Consider the following 21437-nt stretch of genomic DNA (forward strand, 5'->3'; position numbering starts at 1 on the left):
CGGAATACAGCGATATCCATATTACCATAGGTCTTTCAAGTGTATCTCGAATGAAAAGACAGCTGGATCTTCTTAAAAACTTTTATCCTTCTCTCCGATAGGAGTACCCTTCAATCAAATTCTAGGCGTGAATGGCGCTTGCCGTTCTGGCAATTCACATCTTTCCACCCATTCACATTTAAGAACATCATGTGCAATCAACCGCTTGTTTGGCTCAAAAGACAGCATTGATCGCAACATGTTCATAACAGTAGCTTTCTCCTCCGCATCAGATGCCGGGACTATAGCCTTCTCCGTTTCGAAGCACGTCCCGAACAAAGGCTATCACTTGAGCATTGGGTACTTCGACGAGAGAAGCTTAGCACAGTCGCTAGTAGCCAATCGCATTTCACAAATACGTTTCGCGAAAGTGACCTGTACGGGAATCGCGCGACGAATCGGTTGGATAGTCTAGATTCATAGTAGCTGCTGATGATCATTTTGGCACGGCACAAAGAATATCGATGACCCCCGAGGCAAAAAAAAATGGATTTGCATAGGTATCAATAAAATGATCGACTGACGCTGAAGTGTCGTGACAGTGTGGAGTCTTCGCGGATTTATTTTGAAAATCCAAAGGCCTAGCAACAGATGCTCACTAACATGAATCAATATTTGGCCTCCAAGTTGAATATTCGGAACTTTTTAGATATGCAGAACTCATCTTCGGCCGATGTACGAGGTCACTAGTCCCGGGCTGTTCGCCACCAGGGCAACGGCTTCGGCCTATGGAATCAGGCCCGAGGCCGATCGAGACCAATACAGTCCAATTCCCAAACCCGAACCTTTGAAATCCCGAAGGCTTGACTAAGCCAACTAGTCCCCACGGCCACAAGGTTCGTCCCAACTTTGCATGGTTCCACAGTTCGATTTTGTTATTCTTCGTGGCTTAGGCATTGTGTGGTCGTGTAGATTAGAGATGGCTGTGGCCATCCCATTGGGAGAACTGGAATCTACCAACGGATTACTGAGGTCCGAATAGAATACCACATCCAGAAACATTTTACCGCCTCGCAGAAATAAAAACCTACCTCGGGAATGTGTAGTAGCCTTGGACATTATAAAAGAAACGGTCTCTCACTCAGTAATCGAATTCTTTATAGTTTGCGTTTCAACGATCGATTAATTGCATACCCAAACTCCTGTTCCCGCCTCTGATAGCGAAGGACAGCTGCCATGGCATCCACTACGAGTATTGAAACGGCTCCCGTCGCCTCAGTCCATCCCAACAATGACTTGGTCGCCATATCGCACAGAAAAAGCTCATCCTATCTCGAAACAAGCGACATTCCAATACCACCAGTGACAGCGAAGACCTTAGCATTGGGTGCCTTTATCTCAATTGGTGGTCTCCTCTTTGGATATGATACCGGCCAGATCTCTGGGTTCGAAAACATGTCTGACTTTGTTCAGAGATACGGCCAACAGCACGCCAATGGGGATTATTACTTCAGCAACGTCCGCTCTGGTTTGATTGTCTCCATCTTGTCCGTTGGAACCCTGATTGGGGCTTTGACAGCGGCTCCTATCGCCGATCACCTCGGTCGCAAACTGTCAATCTCCGTCTGGTGTGGTATAATCCTTATCGGTCTCATCGTGCAGATAACCGCCCCGTATGGTCATTGGTACCAGCTAGTGGTCGGCCGTTTCGTCACAGGTCTTGGAATTGGTGCCTGTTCTTTGATTGTTCCCATGTATCAAGGTGAAAGTGCACCGCGGCATATTCGCGGTGCTATGATCAGCTGCTATCAATTGTTTGTCACCTTCGGTATTCTTTTGGCATACCTGATCAATTTGGGTACCGAGAAGCTGGAAGGATCAAGCCAGTGGAGGATCACCCTGGGCATTACTTTCGTCTTTGCTCTTCTCCTGGGTATTGGTGTGGTTTTTTTTCCAGAGAGCCCTCGCTTTGAAGTCCGTCAAGGAAAGCTTGATTCCGCGCGGCGAACGATGGCTAAGCTTTACGGGATCCCAGAGAATCACACTCAAATAATTCAGGAATTGGAGGATATCACACTTCAGCTATCAGAGGAGAATCACAACGGGGTTTGGTATGAGATATTTAAAGCACCTCGGATGGCTTATCGATTATTCTTGGGGATGATGCTCCAAACTTTGCAGCAGCTGACTGGAGCGAACTATTTCTTCTACTACGTATGTTTATCTGCCCTTTTTGACTATGACGTTTTCTATACTCACAAAACTTCACAGGGAACAACCATTTTCAAGGGTGCCGGAATTTCGAATAGCTTTGTCACCCAAGTTATTCTAGGAGCTGTGAATTTCGGAACAACCTTTGGCGGCCTCTATGCTATTGAACGCTTTGGTCGTCGAAAGTCACTAATGACGGGTGCGGTCGTGATGTTCATCTGCTTCATCATATTCGCGTCCGTGGGTCACTTTTCTCTCAACTTTCAAGTTCCAGAAGCAACTCCAGGTGCAGGCAAGACTATGGTGGTTGTCGCTTGCATCTTTATCGCAGCGTTTGCCATGACCTGGGGTCCTATGGTCTGGACCATCGTCGCAGAGCTGTATCCCTCGCAATTCCGGGCAAAGGGTATGGCTCTTGCAACAGCGTCCAACTGGTTCTGGAACTTCCTGATAGGATTCTTTACCCCTTTCATCACGGACAAGATTGATTTTACCTATGGATATGTCTTCGCAGGCTGCCTAGCTTTTGCGACATTTTCCATCTACCTTTTCGTCATCGAAGGAAAAGGCCGAACATTGGAAGAGATTGACTACATGTATGTGATGAAGGTGGCCCCGTGGCACAGTGAACAGTATCAAATCCCCCCACGGCATGAGTGGGTGGCACTCACCCCAGTAGCCCAGGAATGGGACGTGACTTGTGGCCATAACAAACGACAATCGCAGCATATGGAGAATGTTTGATTGCCGACGCTACGTGTCATATTTTTAAGTGTGCAAATAAGTTTAGGGAAATGATGCTATAACTTCCCCCTTTCCTGATGTATCAGAACGTAGGTCAATGCACCCAAGATTGAGATCGCTGAAACCACCGAAGTGAGGGAAAAGGGAATTGTCGGAGCAGCAGGATTGTTGGATACCCAGAAAAAGGAGATACTAGAATATCATAACAGTATCGAATGACGGCTGGACTACGGATAAGATTGGCCTACGCTAGCTAGAAAAGCACTTTATTTCATAAACTAATTCGCGCGTACGCGGTCGGTTCTGGCTACTGAATCTTGACGTCTATAGTAGCCACCTTACACCACTATTCGACCGAGTCTGCGAAAATAACAAAATTATACCGCTTTATATGCCTACGCACTTATTATATCTACTATAACCGCTAGATATTAGCTGCTTTGCTTTATTAAAGAAGGCGTACGGCCGTTTCGTTAGCGATCTTGCGCGCTAAGGTTATAACTATATAATAAATTGAATTTCTTGGAGGACTACTAAGCGCGCGGCTAGAGGTCTTCTAGCAGCTAGCTATTATTCGAAATAGCTTCGTAGCTAGTGGCCTAGTACCAGTCGATAGTTATAGTAAGAGTGTTTAACAAGCTTGATATTGTCGCGAACCTCAAAAAGGCGCGGGGGCCGCAACTAATTGAGGAGCAACCGAAGGCCAATCAACCCCCGGGCGCTATGCATTATGTCGGAGCAAGACCAGTAGTGGATACTCGGAGGAAGGAATTACTATGGATCCGCATGTATTAGTCATTGTATTGCCCACCAAATTGCTAACTAGGTTAGCTAGGGGCTTCTTTGCAATTCAGACCTGTTGAAATCCGATTGGTGCACTTAGATGAGCTCAGCAACCCAGCGCCGATACATTAGCGCCATCACGTGCGACACCCATCGCTCAAGCACGTCACCATGAGCCCTGAGTGGAACATTCAAGGAAGGCGGCTGGAAATGACCTTCCCCCAACCGTGCCAAATTATACTCGATTATATGATTGGACGGTTAGCCAGACGCAGGAAACGGCTACCATTTGACCACAGCCAAGACTATGCCACAACACTAGGTAACGGTAAACCGGCATGTGACCCCTAGTGGTAGAAGGGTAGATGGGTATAGGGTAGATCACGCTAAGTGCCATCTACCACCTATACCATCACGAAGTACTGGACATAATGCACAAATTTGGAATATTTCTGATCAAATTATCCTCTCATCCCTCAGAATTTTTCAACAGTATGTTCGCCAATTACACCCTAAATGCCAGAACACGGTAAAACACCACACGTGACCCGGAGGGAGTAGATCCACCCAGAGGGGTAGGATATACTCCAGGGAGTCGATATACTCCAAGGAGTAGGATATACTCCTTAGGGGCCATCTACCCCACAGAAGGACTAGATATATAAGGACACTCCTTTCGCATCATGTATTTAGTTCTTCGCGATCAATTGCACATTGTTACTTGGTTACTACCTTTAGTACTTCACTTCACAGTTCACCTTCAAGACAACCCAACCCACAAGTAGGGGATTCACTCAGTGGTAACACTTAGTGATTGACTTACTTGGCGCGCACTTCTGGCACATTCTGCAAGACACTCAACAGGATCCAACCCGCAGTAAGGCCTCGCGAGGCAACGGTACGATTGAGAGATACGCTTGGAATTCGAAGTTGTGCCGAGAGGGCCGGAACCAGCTGCACCAGCACATATCGTTATAGTACTCACTTACTATAACAACCTAGGTAACTATCGCCCTATCCGCACCAACTCACTGTGACCAGTCGGCTCCGCGTAACAGCTATATAGCTAGCTAAGTAGCTAGACCAGCCAGAGGAAGATGATAGGGTAGATTCGTATATAGAGGTTGAATTGCCTAGTTAGCTAATTATGCTAGCAAAGAGGGCACCACCTAGGTATAGTGGGTGTAGGGAGATTGGCCATAGGATTAATACATATAAAAGTCGCTATATCTAGTTAAATTGATAGGTGTTGGTTAAGATAATCGATTTTGAATTGCTCTTCTATGGGAAAGTGACCGGCCACCCCAAAACACCAGACAAGATGCTGAATATTAATTCATCTATATTTCAACCACCAGGGTTTTTTTCTGTTAAAATTTTAGGATATGCATTTCTTAAGGTATAGGAAGAGCATATATAGATTTTAGACTTTTCAGACTATTATTTTAATACTTTACCATAAAATACAGCGTAATTTTGACGTTTCAGATTTATATATATACAGTATATCTCTGCTACTGCTAAGAGTAATTGTCCTGTACCATACCCGCAGTCTAGAAACACTATTTAGATTATATATACTTAATATTTTATCTTAAATAGATATAGTTCTATAGCATACCCCTCTCCCTTTTAATTGAAAGGCTGAGTACCTTAATAGCCTCCAAGCTATCGGTGCCCATTGAATTATCAATCTTTGAAATAGCTGACAAGACACGCTTCGCATTTTCGAGATCCTGCCACCAGAATACTGCGTCGGCGCTTTGAGGCTGCGTTCGGATCAATGTGATTGGTGTGATGGACGCTTGAAAAAGAAGATACCTAACTGGTTGTTAGCCCCACAGCTCTGATTGAAAGTATTACTGTCGCGTAAGATCGAAAGAAGTATATCATACACCATATACCAAGCATCCAGTCTGCTGGCCATACTCGTACTCATGTAGTCGTTCATTGAGTCGATGATTTCCGCCGAATTAAGGATACACCGAGCTCGACATGCGGCAAGCAACCGAGATTCCGACTCTGATTGTAGCTTTTCCTTCTGTTCTTTGTGTCCTGCCTTTCTGACTAAGAATGGTCGACATGTAAGAACTTGGAGATATTTGTAACCCCACAGAAGTCTACTGCGAGCTTGCAAAAGCCATTCTTGTTGAGAAACCGTATCGTCTGTTTTGAGATATAGTGGGATGTTCGCGTAATGATCATCAATTTCAGTCTGTAGGTTGATGGTCTCCATTGCTGATAAGGCCGGCTGTGATGCAATGCGTTGATATACGGAATTTGCCAAAAGATTGAACCTAGCATAGGCAATTAGACCGGAATATAGCGTTGGCCAGTCGGTTTCTGATACAAGGAATCTGGTGCCGGGAGTAAGGATCTATGGAACGGTGATTTATCAGACCATATTGTGTATTCGGGTGCGGAGTTCTTACCTGGTTATCAACATTCAGTGGAAGCTTAACATCAGTCTCGCTGTAATGACGAAGACAAGGTTGCCGACCATTTCTCATGGCTATGTAGCTGTCATGGTTATATATACTCCACCAGAGTCTTCTGCGTATTTCCTGGTCTATTGAGGCTGTTTCAACGACGGAAAGTTCATCATCCTTCTCCTTATGAAGGCCTATATAAAGAGCAACCCTGACAGTCTCCTTAAGGTAGTGATATGCAGTGTCAATCTTGCCTCGTTTCTGGGCGTAGTCACTAAGGAGGAGGAGTGCTTGCACAACCATGATGTTGTCGCTTCCAAGCGAGGATATATCCAGGAACAACCGCTTGGCTCTCTCATAGTATAATATGTCCGTGTTCGAACAGCCATCATGTATACACCACGCTCCCATAGCAAGAACCGAATTTTGAAGGACATGCCACGATTCTTCTTCCGTTTCGGGTAGAAATTGCGTGGACAGATGCAGTTTGAACGTCTCTTCGTGGATGAAAGGATTTGTTTTGTGGTAGTACAAGAAATAGGCATGGATGTAAACTTGTTTCGCCTCAGAAGTGTGTGAGACTTCACCAAATCTAGGGATTGTGAGCGTATAATCATCTAGCCCAAACGTGGATTCGGCTGTCCATTCATCATACGGGAATAAGTTCGTCCCAGAATTATATTGGTAAAAGTTGTTGCTATCGTGGCTGTAGACTACAGCGTCATTGTTGGTGCATAATGTCGAGCCTTCTGCAAAGGTAGCCGAGTCAACTACTTCTTGTAATGAAGGACTTATAGGACTGGTTGCATGAAATGAGGTGTGGCTTCCAGGGTAGTTGTTGAATAATGAGGGCTGATCTGGCGTAGCAGTCAAAGATGTAAAGACGCTATAATCTCCACATGTTATGTCCGCTGTTCCGGGAGCGGCATTGCAGTCATTAGAGTCGTTTGCTGTGCCTTTCCAGAACCATTCGTTTGAGGATTGGGTATTGGTCGGTTCTTGCTCCGTTGGACTTTCTTGTGTTTTCTGTTCTTTGTCCGTGTTGTTCAATAACTCTCCAGGCCAGCTTTCACCTCTGATTGAAAGGCCGTATAGTTCACGAATTCCCTTCATCGACAAAGCTTGGTCCTGTTCCAGAATTTCGGCATATCTGGAAAAAGAATGAGTCAATGAGATGACCAATTCCAAAATTCCAGTGTATGAAGTCTTACCCATTTGGAACCGAATTTTTTTGCAGGTGTTTTCGACTGCCATAGATGCATATCGCTGTTCGTATCCGACAGCGACCACAGGGCTTCTCTCCATCACACTGCTATATATTGAGCTATAACTCACTATAGATCTTTTAGGAGCTATCTTACCTTTGCCTTGTTCAATTTACATCGATCACACGCGGCTTGCACGTGCTGTGACCCCTTTTTACTGCCACCCTGCAGCAACATGGTAACACGGGCCGAAGCAATAGGTAGTGTGGCCATCCTGTTCTCATCGAGGGTCGATTAGATTGGTTAATTTCGAGGCAAAGATAATCCACACGTACACCAACGTTATGATAAGTTATTATTTCCCCGCCACCACAGGTCTTGCTGTTGAGTTTTATAAGTGCGAGTGGCAAATACAGCTTCGGGCAACCGAACGATACGCAGTAACAAGGGAGAAGAGAGTTTGTACTCGGATAGACATCGATTCCGCACGACCGATGTCGAGCACGTACCAGTTGAAAATCACCAATCAAACTCAACGCAATTTATGGATCCATGGCCGATTCCTGGATCGTAGATAGCTAGATCATAGGACAATGGAAGTGAAGCAAGCAACCATTCACTTGACTGGCTAGGGCCCTAACTGCCCGTCAAGAGAACTGGACCAGCCGTCGGGGTTCCGGCCTTTAAAAGAGGACCGACGGCCGACCCTTAGTAAGATCGTGCCAGACGAGCGGTTTTCTTCGCTTAGCTCCCACGGTTGATTTTGTGGTGACTAGATATCAATGATAATGTCGTACAAAAAGAAGTCAAAAGTATGGTCGATGATGTCGTATCCAGCGGGGTAGGCCCGTCTATGGACGAGCTTTGAGGTCTAATTATGCTTGAAAATCGGGAAGCCTCGCTTCTCATAACATCCCGAATTTTTCGCATTATTAAGCTGGACCTCATAGTTAACTAGTTAGTTAAACGCCGAAAAGCGAATTGACATAATATCGTGGCACCGTCAAACCTACAACGGCCTAAATTGACATGAAGATTAATATAAAACGATCAGGACATAATTTTAAAAACTCGCTTTGCTTCTAGTATGTGTCGCTAAAATTTCCATTCTGAACAGTGTCCTCGGTCTTGTCAGTGGTAAAGGAAAAGAAAATGCGCGGTATTCTTCTCTCAATCCTCCAGCTTGCCTGCATCTGCGTCGCAGACATTCCTTCCTGGGACTCATGGCCTCATCAACGCGTTCAAGTAAATGACGATGTTAGCATTCACCTGCGCTATTACGGCACTGGACCTCCTGTCCTTCTAATCCATGGAAACCCTCAACATAGTGTAAGCTACGACGTTATCATCTCCTAACGCCGGTGTTGCCATCACTACGGCCTGGACAAATTTTCCCAGGCAATGCTCGTCTATGCTAACTCTTCGCTCTCTTCCAGCTCTCCTACTCTACCGTCGCCCCCATTCTGGCCGCCAAAAATTACTCCGTGATTTGCGCCGACAACCGTGGCGCCGGCGACTCTTCAATTCCAGCAGACGGCAACTATACCGCCTCTGCACACGCCGATGACTTCAAAAAAGTACTAGACTTCCTGCACATCAACGAAGCCTACATCTTCTCTCACGATAAGGGATCTGGAATTGCAGCGGCGTTTGCCGCTAAATATCCTTCTTACGCGAAGAGAATCGTCTTCTCCGAGTATGCCTTACCTGGCTTTGGATATGAGGAGTTCTGGACTCCTAGCTCAGGCGGTGGCATCGGCTGGGACTTGTACAAGAATTGGCAGCTAGGCTTCTTCAGTGTCCCAGACGCAGCACAATACTTTATCCAAGGCCGTGAGAAGGAGATGCTGGCGTGGTACTTCTGGCACGCTTCATACTCTGGCAACGAAGCCATTAGTCTGGCCCATTTGAATCGCTACGCAACGTCTATATCGAAACCAGGATTCCTGCGAAGCATGCTTAACATATTCTCGGTATCGACAGTGACCCAAGATGCTTCATTCTTCAACGCATCACTTGGTGCCAACCCGTTGGCAATGCCGGCGTTGGCTCTTGGAGGCGAGGCTAGTTTTGCGCCGGAGGCTGTGTTGCAGCAAATCTTTGGGCCGGTGTCCAGTGACCTCCAAGTTGATGTAGTGCCAAAGGCAGGCCATTGGGTACTGGATGAAAATCCTGTATGGGTTGCTGATCGGGTGTTGAAGTTCTTTGGAGAGGATTCCCAGGGTATCCCCAGTGTGGACTTGTCTTTTTTGACGAACCAGGTGACACTTGTTTGAAAGATGATTGGATCTATACTATTCGGGGATGTAAATCTAGGAATGTTGGATATCTGTTCACCTCATGTGAATTATTTTTCGAAAGTTCAAGCGTTGTTTATGGTATACGAAGGTTCCTGCAGTCCGGCATTTGTCATTTGCACCGTGGCGATGTCTACCAGCGAGAGCTAATACAGGGGAGAAGCGGCAATCACCAGTCTAACGCGGAATCTGAACTCACATCATGGTCTCGACTCCTTTTCTCCGACTGAGCTCGGACGATGTGGTTGAACCCTACGTCCCCAACTTCCATCCTGCACCCCCACTCTTTCGGGCGCGCGAAGATCTGGTAGGTAGACGCCAGATATTCGGTGATGTGACCGGTTTGTGTATCCAAAATTGCTAGCTGTTCGTCTCTATAGTTTCTTCCAAAACCGACTATATTGCATCCGCGTGGTAGTCCATAAGATAGGACTCTAGTATTTCCCTCGGAATCGGACGGCTATTCGAAGGTCTAGGGAGGCCCGTCTTACGTCCCTCGCTATCGCCGAGGTAGAGATAGGGATTAAACCGACTACGATACGCCTTCGAGCACGTATCACGAATTATTAAATTACCTATCACACCTTATAGAAAGATCACACCTTCTGGTCCTATTTAAGATTATAGCGAAGTATGTACCATATAGTACTTATCCGATATAGAGGTTATTCGACCCTTCTATCTAGATCCGTGGCAACGGTCCTTCAGGAAGTGAATGGATTGCTACCAGTGGATGTAATATAGACAACTTGCACGAGGCCAGCTATGTCGGTCTTCGAAGTACTTTGCGAGTCTCTGGGAAGAACAATCTATCGAGTCTCTGCGAACGGGGCTATCGGACGGGTCAGATGGGTCGGAGACTTCAGCACGGAATCAGCTGAGATCAAAGAAATCCTGGACTTTGTGGACTGGGCGTTCGGGCCGAATGGGTTACCCAGGCTAGAGGTTCTAGCGTTCGGATACTTTTCTTACGAGAGAGCGATATCAGAAGCAATGGTTTCTGGCGCGTCGGAAACGCTCAGTGCGATTATGATTGCGTGATCAACCCGAGACCCGTGAACACTACGGCTGGATATTTTGCATTGGTGATATGAACGATCCATCTCTTTGGAGCAATGTTGATTTTGACGGTAGTAAATTTCTTTCCGGCTGCCCCGATGGTGGTCCAATGGAGTCGCCCGATGAGTGGTGACTAGTGTCGGACAGCTGAGGGTGGGCTCCTAGGCTTCCCCAAGGTGCCGTTTGACATCAAGGGTCATGTCTGACCCCGACTCCGACAATCCCTGATTTGGGCCGTTTCCCGCCGTACTTCCAATAGACTCGTTACTGCTGCTATACGGTGCCATTCACTAGTAACTTAGTAATGTTAGTTATCGTCTCTAGTGATCAGTCATATTCCTGGTTCACCACCGAAGCATCCCCCGAGGCAAGTTTTCTGCTCGCAGGTAGGCACAGTTGGAAATCAAGTAACTATATGGCCTCGTTTTGTTGTTGAACCTGATTATTACCATCTTTTTAAGAGAAAGCAGTTGTCGCCATACCTGCTTATCGTTGTCGGCTTTTGAGGTTGCAGTGTTCCGGACATATTTTTAACAGACTCCGTTCGGGGAGTCGATATTTACTCGCAGGGTATGTATTCAGTTCCGATAAGACCTCCAACCCAAATTCGCAGGTATGCCGTAGGCGTGGCCCCATATACCCGTGAAATGGGTACGCTCTGAGTGCTTCGAGGGACTGATAATCTCCCACCACTGGCGATCAGGGCGACGTATACATGAAAATTGCCGTGAGAGACGCGCTGTAACTCCTTAACGCACTCGACAACGCGCAAATCGCATCAATGTCAGGAACAAACCTAATTTGCCAACCACATCTCACTCAACCAAACCCCAAAACAAATTTCCCCCGAAAAATCCCGCGTTAGGTCAAATTGACTTCCATACCCCACCGGGCGAGGACACGCGAGGGGCTCGGGGGGGAGTCGGCTTATCCAATCCTGGCGGATCGCCTCTTTCTGTTCCGCCAAATCCTAATATACCACGTGACGGAGTCGAAACGATCTGCAGTTGCTTTGGCGGGATGCCCTGCCCCTGCTGGTCCGGCGTAGATGGCGCCCAATTTTCTTTTCTTTAGAGAGGGTTGCACAATGGTTTTGTAGCCCAACAGACTGGCTGTATCCGAGTCGCTCTTTGATCTGGCTTTCCGCTGACGAGAAATCTGCGCCATGGTGATGAGAGAGGCTCGGTTAGGTTGGGTCGGGGAATCTTCTTCAACCACCTGGATATATCCCCGATACGCAGTAGTTCTTATGGGAGGTTGTCACCCTGGAGGAACATCGCATTTGAATTATCCAGCTGGACCGCCCGCCTACAGTAACTAATGAGAAGCCCCGCGAAATATTAGGTCAGCGAAACGGACCCCACACTAACGTAATTCCCGCATGACCGGGCCACCCGATTGAGCGGGCCAACCCATCCAAAATCGCGTCTTCCTACCTACAAACCAACTTCAACCAACTACCATGCCACCAATTCGCTCTGAATCCTCGCAGAAATTAGCCAGTCAGGAGGGAAAAATTCTATTAGCCCTTGATGATCTTAAAATGGTCGCATCAAATCTATTCTCGCAGCAGCTACTCTATACGCAATACCACGGATCGAAATAAGGGCTCGGAAGACGGGGTCCAGCTTCTTAGCGGAAAAGACGAAACTCATCCACATCACCAGGAAGAGAAGCGAACAATGCCAAGGGTAGATAACTATGAACGGTATAACCATCACACCGTCAATAACCCCTAAGCTTCTAGGTGTGATCTTCGACCAAGAGCTACGATAGAAAGAATACGTGCAGCAGGTGGTCAAGCGAGCCACTAAAGTCAACATTGCACTGGGAGGACTGCGATAGCTCCGCCCGGAGCAAATGCGCTAACTATATGAAGCGTGTGTCGTACCGATCGTCGAATACGCGTCGACTGTCTGGTATGGCCCGCTTCGGGATAAAACGCACCTTCGATACCTACGCACGGTGCAATGGGCAGCGCTTATCCGGATTCTGTCTGCCTTCCGGACCGCGGTAACATCCACGCTCGAAGTCGAAGCATATATACTGCTAACCCATCTTCGCCTATGCTATTGCGCCTAAACCACTATCGCTAAACTCCATGCGCTACTACGGAAATATCCGATATAGGATACCTTACGTCGCGCCTAGAGACGACGGAATAATATCGGGACGTCCGCGCGGTTCCTACTTGCGGAAGCCTAAAAATACTATCCTTAGAGAGGTTATACGTACTAGAAATAATCGATCTAACCCTACTTCCTCCGTAGCGAACTAAGGCTTTCTCGAATATTAAGATCGAACCCGATAGAGAGACCGCGATAGAGCGGGCGAAAGCCGTACGGTCTAAGTCGGACGTTATCGTCTACTTAGACGCCTCGGGATACTATAGTTATCTCGCGCAGTAGCTATAGGATTTAACAAGAACTCACTAGTAGTAGCCGAAAGCCTATAAACCTAGGTAGGCCTAATAGACCGATAGTTAATATACGCTACTAAGCTAATCGGGGTCTTAAACACGATCACCCTTATTAATAAGATCGCGATTGTCACGGGCCAGTGCCCGATATAGGTCACGTGTATCACGAGACCTTGGCATGTTAACGTGGGGAACGCGCGGGATGAACTTCTTCTCCTTAAGCTTTTTGTAAACAGCATATTGGCCTAGTTAGATTGAATTAAGTCCTACTTTAGCCCTTTATATACAAAAAGCTTCCTTCTACACCTAGAAGTATTATTAGTTATTAGAAAGTCCTAGGAAAACGACCTAGGTACTTGTCGGACTTTAGGCGGTGACCATAAAGTCGTGGTTATACACACAAGACGATAGTGTGTATAAGGATTGGTAAATACTCAATGTAGTGTCTGAATACACGGTTGTGAGTCTATCGGTCGTGCGCACTTCTTATGTAGAAGAAGAAGTACCACGATTGTGGAAGAGTACCACCGATCTAGAAGAGAGATCATGTTATGATACTCAATGAGGCCATCTCTATATTGATATTGGAGCCTTAGGCACCGACGTCCGCGGATTCTGTCAAGGCGGCGGCTAACCAGCGGTCAGCCGGTGACCCGGCGATAACGATTCGAAAACAGTTACACAGCATACAACCTGCGGCCACTACATGGGCGATGCGCTGGCTATACGGTGGCCTATCGTCGAGGTTTCCTCCCCAAATCGTGTTTGATTCTTGTTTGCACAAAAATGATGTATTTAAATCGATGCTTGAGGAAGTGGGATTTTCCTTCCTCAAGAAACAGTCTCTGTGACAATCTGACTTGGTGCTTCGCTCTCCTACCTAGTTAACAGATCAACTACCCTGCAAGTAGTTCATTCACAACAGATCAAAACGGATGATAAACTTAATTCAATTTAGCTAGGAAACAGGGCAGTATTTATATCTTGGAAACATGGTAAAAGATCACATGAGAAAGCAAAGAGTATTGGAGTGTTAGATAGTCTCCTGCCTAGGTAGGTAATTGTAAGCGAGATCGTTGAGGATCAATCTGGTAGATCTTTTAGAGGAAGATCTATATGCAGAGAGGGGTTATATGAGTGGGTCCTTCGTCATGTGACCCCACAACATCCACATGTTGACAGCTTTGTACGGCACGATAGCGCTAGTAGTTATTGATATTGAATAACCTATAGTAGTAGAGTTTTTTTTTACTACGGATCGGTACGACCCGTCAATTCTGATTTTGCAACCGACCGGCGAAGGTACTACGAGTTACCTACTGTAATATATAAAAATTAAATCTATATATGGATCAAATAGCGATCGAATAGGTAACTAGATAATTCATGGCGTATATATATTGCACTAGCCTACTCTTGTGCAATAAGGAGCGATAAAGCGGAGGATAAGGCTATAGCGTACGCTACGAGAAGTACTTAGGGTACGTAGGATAACCTATAGAGTGTGGACGAACGTAAATTTATGAATTTAAGGGTTCATGTAGGTATATAAGCCTGCCTTAAATTATTGTTTAGGTTAGTTATATCGAGTACTCCGTACATTTTGAAGAGAAATAATGTCTTTATCTGTTTAGGGTGTATAGAGGCATAGACTGCGGGAGTAGGGAGAATGGTTTCTGTAAACCTTTTAGAGTAAATAGTGCGGCTAGGTACGCGCACCCTCGAAGACTAAGGAGCACTCTTAAATGAGAGATACTTTAAGATATATACTTATCAATATATGGATGTTATGGGGTTATATTACGAAAGACCCACTGACCCCTTACCACTCCTAGATCTTGTTTATAAGATGTATCGAGCGGAGCACATGGCTACGGAGAGTATGGCGAGTCCGACTTTCACTGCGAACTCTTGTCATATAGCAGGTCATGGTGCAAAGAATCCATTTGCACCAGGAACGCCCCATTGATGAAAATTTTGATGGCACAATTGAGTATATACATGACGATCTTCTCCAAAAACTGTTTTATACAAAAGTAAAGGTATCACCTCCCTTCTCCCGCAACATATTTCCAACCCGGGAAGTTCCAACAACACGCTCCAGCTTAAGCGCATCCCACTTGGAGAATAAGGCCCGAACGCCACCCTCTGCAGCCTCAACAACAGCAGCAGGGTCCAGTCCGAGGAATCCTACAATCTCCCCATAGAACGTTGGGTTCTCGGGCAAACCGTACATAATCACCCGACGAACACCCCGAATCTGGTACCGGCGGAAATGATGCGCACGCTCGGTATACAAAAGTACCGAATAGCGGCCGCTCATGAAGTAACTGCGAGCCCGGCTAACTTCCCGTGCCTCGGTGTACTCGGAGATCGCGCCAAAGGAGACGTTTGTTGTTTGCGCAGATTGAGCAAAGTGGTTTCGAACGCGAACAAAGTCCAAATATGAGGGGATGAAGATGATCGTGCCGGCGCCTCCCTTGCTACGGCCGTTGGCAATGTTCTTGACCAGCGTAGAAAGGACCGTCGATGTGAAATGCTTGAATCGGGCGTCGGGGTCTTTGGCAGGAGAAAGACTGTCGATCCGTGAGAAGGTCTGCTTGACGGAGACTGGGAGCGGAAGCTCGGTGATGGCGCCGGCGTAGGTTGGTGTGAATTTGATGCGGCCGGAGACATTTTGCATCTGTGTTGAGAAAAGCGAGTTGATCTCGGGGGTGATGTGAGAGGTCAACACAATGGTCTGTCGTAGGTAACGCGCGTGGTTGTCAAGGTACCAATTGCGCACACGACTGAAGTCGCACCCGTGCGCTTCCTTGGGTTGGAGGTTGAGGTGCTTGAAGATGTAGGGGACGTTGTCCCAGACTTGCATGAGAAGGGCGTCGGCATGGTCAACAAGGACGATTTCAATTGAGGAGAGGAAGTCGTGGTCTCGCTTTTTCTCGCTGTAATAGGGTTAATCAGGCGTGTTTGGTCAGATTCATTGCAAGAGTGGCACTTACTCAGACTGGTCCATGATTGTCCGCAGACCAAGTGGACTGCAAAGGATAATATCAGAGCTGTAAAACTGCGCAAAGTATTTGACGGTCTTGCGCGTAAACTTCAGTCCTAGTCGGAACATATCATCGTCATTGCCACCAAACAGGTCACGGAAGTCCTCGGGCTTGTTCTCCCATCCCGCATCATCGGGGCCGGAGAAAGTATCGGTAAATCGCTTTTTGTTCTCCTGCTGTTCGACTTGGTAGAACTGGGTAATCGCATTGACAGCACGTACGCATGCTTGGCGAGTCGGAAGAATGTATAGGACCTTGGGACGAGTGAAGCCCTGGTCACGGCACTCGACATCGGTGTCTGGATCCTTTGCTAGGCGGGCGTTGTTCTTAAGCACCTGGTCTCGGGTCTTGATAATGTGGTTGACAGCGTGAAGGGCCATGATATCGCGCATGTCATCCGCGATAGATGCAGTACGCGCGCCGTAGAGAATGTCCTGGTAGTCGAATACATATGGAGCGACCTGTTGGGCAGCGCCGTTGATGGTAGGGAGAAGCTCCGCGGCACGAGGCTTCAGCTTGTTCTTGAGCTTTATTTCGTTATCTTTAGCAGGTGATATAAATTTCGCGATGGTTAGAACAAAGCTTACCTTCAAGTTGGCCGTGCTCTTCATGGCCGGAAGTAGTGATGCCTTGGAGTCTCCCACTTCAGGAATGGATTGCACCACTCGCAGCCCGTCTATCTCCTTCTTCACCGACGTCCACTTATTGGAATCGATAGATTGAATCTTGTTGGAAAGGTCATCTCCTGAAACAACATTGAAGTGCTTCTCGAAAGGTCCGACAACCTCATCATCGTCGTCATCGGCTTCTTGCGCCTCTTCCTCATCATCGGAGGGAGCTTGTTCTTGTAACGCATCGTCGGCCTGTTCGTCCTCTTCCTCAACAATAGTTCTGGGGGCTTCCTCCGCAGCCTCATCACTCGCAAGCTTTCTCTTCTTCCGAGCTGGACCCTTCGAGTCGGAGTTGGCGTGCAGTAGTTCGAGTAGTTCGTTGTATGGGCGACCAGCATTCTCCTCTTCGTCGCTGCTAGACGAAGCATCATCCATCATAGTATCGTCGCCCATGTCCATATCATCCATTCCATGATCACTGGGCGCATCTTCACCAGAAGATTCATCCGAACTGTATCGTGGTTAGCTTCCATTCTCCATTGCGCAGCTCTCCACGGGTGTACTAACTCCACTTCCCGGAGTCGCGACGCAGCAAAATCATTTCTTCTGCCTGTCGTGCGACCTCTCCTGCCCCTCATTGCACGACCACCTCGTCCTCTTCCTCGTGGAGGAGCCATTGTATAGTGATAATTGAGTTGAACGTGCGGAGTTCTCTTTTTTCGTAGCGGGTTCCAAAGCAAAAAGTTGGGCGGCGGCTTATCTTATCTTAGCGCGAAAATTCCCACACACAAAGAGAGAATCGGCCTCAGCGCGGGCTCTCCACTTTCTTCGCTGGAAAAATTGTCCCTCCGAAGAAGTCGAGTCTGCTTTGGAGAGTCTTAGCCTCTCATCACCTCCAATCCCTAAACCTCCCCCTCCCCCCCTTCCCCTCTCCTAATTTCACCATGGCCGAAGACTCCTTCCTGCACCTCGCCCGTCCTTTGGGCCCCGTCTCTGTGGGGACCGCTCCGACTACTGCCCCTCTTAACGTGGTCATCCAGCCGCAGGTACGATCAAAGGGCGATCATATATCTAGCACTTAAAGGTCGTCTCTAACGTCTTTTCTCGCTTTGATATAGGCTATCTTCTCTATTCTCGACCACTCGCTGCGCCGCAACGCCGACCAGGAACGTGTCATCGGTACCCTGCTGGGAACACGATCAGAGGATGGAGGTGAGGTCGAGGTGCGCTCCGCGTTCGCCGTGGGCCACTCTGAGGCCGAGGATCAGGTCGAGGTCGACATGGAATACCACAAGCAGATGCTCGCCCTGCACCTGAAGGCCAACCCGCGCGAGGTTCTCGTCGGTTGGTACGCCACCGCTTCCGAGCTCAACACTTTCTCCGCCTTGATCCAGAACTTCTACAGCGGCCAGGGTGACGGCACCTGGCCTCACCCCGCCGTTCACTTGACCGTGTCCACCGAGGCCGGCAAGGACCTCGAGACCCGGGCCTACATCTCCGCCCCCGTCGGTGTCACCGCTGAGCGGGCTGCCGACAGCGCCGCCTTCATTCCCGTTCCCTACGAGCTGCGATATGGTGAGGCTGATAAGAGCGGTCTCGAGGCCATTGCCAGCGCCAAGGATGCCGAGGAGCGCTCTACCAGCGTCATGTCCGACGTTGAGGCGCTCGAGCGCGCGATTGAGGAGGTTCTGGCTATGATTGACCGCGTGTCGCGATATGTCGAGTCGGTCATTGATGAGGAGGCCCCGGCCTCCACCGCCATGGGTCAGTTCCTGCTGAACGCCCTGGCTCTTGCCCCCAAGGTCGAGCCCGCGGATATCGAGCGGGATTTGTACGTTTCATCCCACGTGCCTCTGATGATATTTGAATCTCCTTTGACTGACTTCTCGCAGCAACAACCACATCCAGGACGTCCTGGTCGTCTCTTACTTGGCCAACACCATCCGCACACAGATGGAGCTGTCCAACCGGCTAGCAACCGCCCAACTCACTCTGGGCGGCGGCGAGGCCACCGGTACCTCTGGCGAGGGCAACCAGCGCAACCAGCGTGGTGGAAAGGGTGGTCGCCAGCAGCGCCAGGAGCGCGCTGCCCCCGAGGAGGCCCGCGCATAAAGGGTCATAACGATGGAGAAATGATGCATGATGTGACCAAATTTCCCCGTGGAGCCACAACCCTATCCGTTGATGTTTCTTATGTCTCGTTTTTTTCTTCTTCCTTATTTTCGACACTTATTGGGTTCGTTTTCTTGCTTGTCTCTATCTACCATTTTCCCCCTCCTCTTCCCCCTTTCTTATCTCCTTTGCCATTCCTCCTCCCCTATCTTCTTCCCCCATTGCGAGACAGGGCAGAAAAAAGTTCGAGCAACACACCCCTCATCTACCCTCTCTTTCTCCTCCCCGCATTTCTGTCTTTTTTTCGCCGGCTGCTCGATATCCTCGGACAGTCCTGGTCAGAAAGGTCCAAAAAGCACTGTGGCGTACCGGAGTCGATCTGGCTTTATAGCTCAGATATAAATCAGTCGTTGAAAGGGTGGAGATGGTGGAGTACTGCGCGAAAAGCAGATTCAGCCTGCTGCAGAAGACATGTCGAGAGGCAGGATTTTCCGGGCTGCTTAGACCCGGTTTCACGAAGTCGCATCTTACCTGGGCGCGGCGTTTAGTTATGATGAAATGGACATAAAAATGCTAGAGCCTGAGCTGTCTTGGTCACTGTAGGGTGTGATTTAAACCGGTGAAATCAGTAGATGATGGTCTAGGACAAGGATCCTGGTTAGGGCTCCGTCCAGGAAGTGACAAAGCCCTTCCTAAGTTATGTGCCGTACTTATGTCGGACCCAGAGGACAGAACTCGGACAAAATATGAGTTCCGGTATATTTAATCTTTTAGCTTACCTAGCTAGTGTGCTTGGGTACCTATGACCCGTAGCACTATCAGAGAAATCATGGGTCCACTGTCTCCCTGAGCGAGATGAGTACAGTATAACACTGTTTGGACAAGGCTCCTTGCCTTGTAGTGTGGAGACACCGAATTGTAACATTGATATTCCTGTCGAATTCACTCGATAAGTTCAATTCTACTCAAGCTTTCGACTGGCTGTCTGTGCATCAATCTTCATACCCTAAAGAAGGCCGTGCTCACCACCCATCGATAATGCAACGGAGCCATATCCCTGCATTGGCGTCACCGCATGGAATTAGAAGGACCCCAGAGCCCCGTCTTTCCCCGCTAGTCAAACTTACAGGCTGTACGAGGGGTAGCGCCAGTTGACCCAAGTACCTGTCAGTCACGACCTTTTGTCTCAATCTTCAAGGTGTCTTCTTCCGAAACTTACTACCTGGCATGCACTATGAGGGAGCGTGCCTCTAGGGACAGGATTATATGGATTCTATCGCAAAATCCTATTTATGTACTGCTAAATTACCCCGTCATTATCGTTGATATCCCGTATGCCACGCTATACAGGCTGGAATCGTATCAATTACGCCCCTGTGTGCGCGATTGGTAGTTTTCAGACTCAGTCCCGTTCAGAATCGGGACTATCTCCGTGTGAACTATTTCGTCTAATATTTCTTTCATATCAGCTTCGGCCCGGTATTGAAGTTCAGTATGTTATAGATTGTTCGAGAGTCCCTTAGGCCATGGCACTTTCTTTCGGTCCGACGGGCCGAATATAGTGAGTCGGACCGAGTGTATGGCCTACCGCCGGACCTTCTGTGAATGGAAGCGAAATATGATAGCCTTCCCTATGGCTGAATATATCGACTCGGACCGGTAGTGAGCAAAGAGCCTATCACCGGACCTTTTGAATGGAAAACGAAATGAGGTGACTCTGTCTGTGGCGGTAGCCCGGTTAGTAGGTGGGATAAGACATGTACAGCACTACAGCTAAGATAGGCGCGCCTTGTTGAAAGTTGGAAGCAGACCCATGTTTCAAGTGCTCGTATAGAGATGTAGTTAGGGTCAGAAGTAGAAATTTGACCAGATTTAGTGTTCGATGCACTTCCTCTAGCCATTAAATGCAAAAAGAAGAGATGCTTTCTTGTATGAATTATAGTCCCGCGGTATCTTTACTTAACTCGACCTAGCGGATCACTGAATACTGGATAGGTTCCACACACAATTGTGGCGTCCGCGCAAGATACGTGCACATACTGTCCTAAAATCAAAGTTCCAACTCCGGGGTCCGTGGACTCCGTACTCCGTTGGCACAGTTAATAATCATGCCGAGTCCGGGGAAGCCTCGGTGAGTTTCCAAGTCGGAAGATTGCGGCAACTATGAGATCTCGCCGCGGGTCCACGAGTACCCGCGGAAGCTTTGCTGGAAATGATAAAATCAGCCAACATTTACGGTCCTTGGGGGGGGGACTTTATTTCTTCGAAAAGACGCCCTACGCCCGCCAATAGATAAACTTAAATTTTTGTGGGAAAATCAAGTACATATTCCCCGGAAATAATAATTAGATTGATTTTTGGATTCATTTCTCTTTCCCCATCTTTCCCAATTACTATCCCCAGTTCAGTTCAGTTTGAGCAGCTACAGAGCAGACTACAATATGGAGACAACCCACAAAGAACTGCGAAAGCTGAAAATGCCCCACGGGGTACACAAATCAACCAGCAATTGCACTCCTTCGAGGAACGCTGCATTTC

General features: G+C 47.9%; 5 protein-coding genes across 5 annotated transcripts; 3 read left to right on the plus strand and 2 right to left on the minus strand.

Moving 5' to 3' along the window:
- Positions 1 to 1215: 1215 nt before the first annotated feature.
- N7496_006328 (sugar porter family MFS transporter) lies at positions 1216 to 2934 on the plus strand (the record flags this gene model as incomplete). Its single annotated transcript, XM_056699257.1, has 1 exon — positions 1216 to 2934. The coding sequence occupies one exon, from the start codon at positions 1216 to 1218 to the stop codon at positions 2932 to 2934; it is 1719 nt and encodes a 572-aa protein (XP_056554670.1).
- Positions 2935 to 5429: 2495 nt separating this feature from the next.
- N7496_006329 (fungal specific transcription factor domain-containing protein) lies at positions 5430 to 7259 on the minus strand (the record flags this gene model as incomplete). Its single annotated transcript, XM_056699258.1, has 3 exons — positions 5430 to 5542; positions 5581 to 6094; positions 6150 to 7259. Coding segments are annotated over 3 exons (1737 nt in total), but the record flags the coding sequence as incomplete, so codon positions are not given.
- A 1244-nt stretch (positions 7260 to 8503) lies between these two features.
- N7496_006330 (alpha/beta fold hydrolase) lies at positions 8504 to 9627 on the plus strand (the record flags this gene model as incomplete). Its single annotated transcript, XM_056699259.1, has 2 exons — positions 8504 to 8680; positions 8788 to 9627. 2 exons carry the CDS (start codon positions 8504 to 8506, stop codon positions 9625 to 9627), a joined length of 1017 nt encoding a protein of 338 aa, XP_056554672.1.
- A 5525-nt stretch (positions 9628 to 15152) lies between these two features.
- N7496_006331 (UTP25 family protein) lies at positions 15153 to 17464 on the minus strand (the record flags this gene model as incomplete). The annotated part of the gene is made up of 4 exons (XM_056699260.1): positions 15153 to 16068; positions 16126 to 16703; positions 16764 to 17298; positions 17355 to 17464. The coding sequence occupies 4 exons, from the start codon at positions 17462 to 17464 to the stop codon at positions 15153 to 15155; spliced, it is 2139 nt and encodes a 712-aa protein (XP_056554673.1).
- Positions 17465 to 17731: 267 nt separating this feature from the next.
- Positions 17732 to 18899, plus strand: N7496_006332 (eukaryotic translation initiation factor 3 subunit F; the record flags this gene model as incomplete). Its single annotated transcript, XM_056699261.1, has 3 exons — positions 17732 to 17833; positions 17906 to 18618; positions 18680 to 18899. The coding sequence occupies 3 exons, from the start codon at positions 17732 to 17734 to the stop codon at positions 18897 to 18899; spliced, it is 1035 nt and encodes a 344-aa protein (XP_056554674.1).
- Positions 18900 to 21437: the final 2538 nt, after the last annotated feature.

The sequence above is a fragment of the Penicillium cataractarum genome (assembly GCF_028827025.1).
Source record: "Penicillium cataractarum strain IBT 29864 chromosome Unknown utg000005l, whole genome shotgun sequence".
NCBI lineage: Eukaryota > Fungi > Ascomycota > Eurotiomycetes > Eurotiales > Aspergillaceae > Penicillium > Penicillium cataractarum.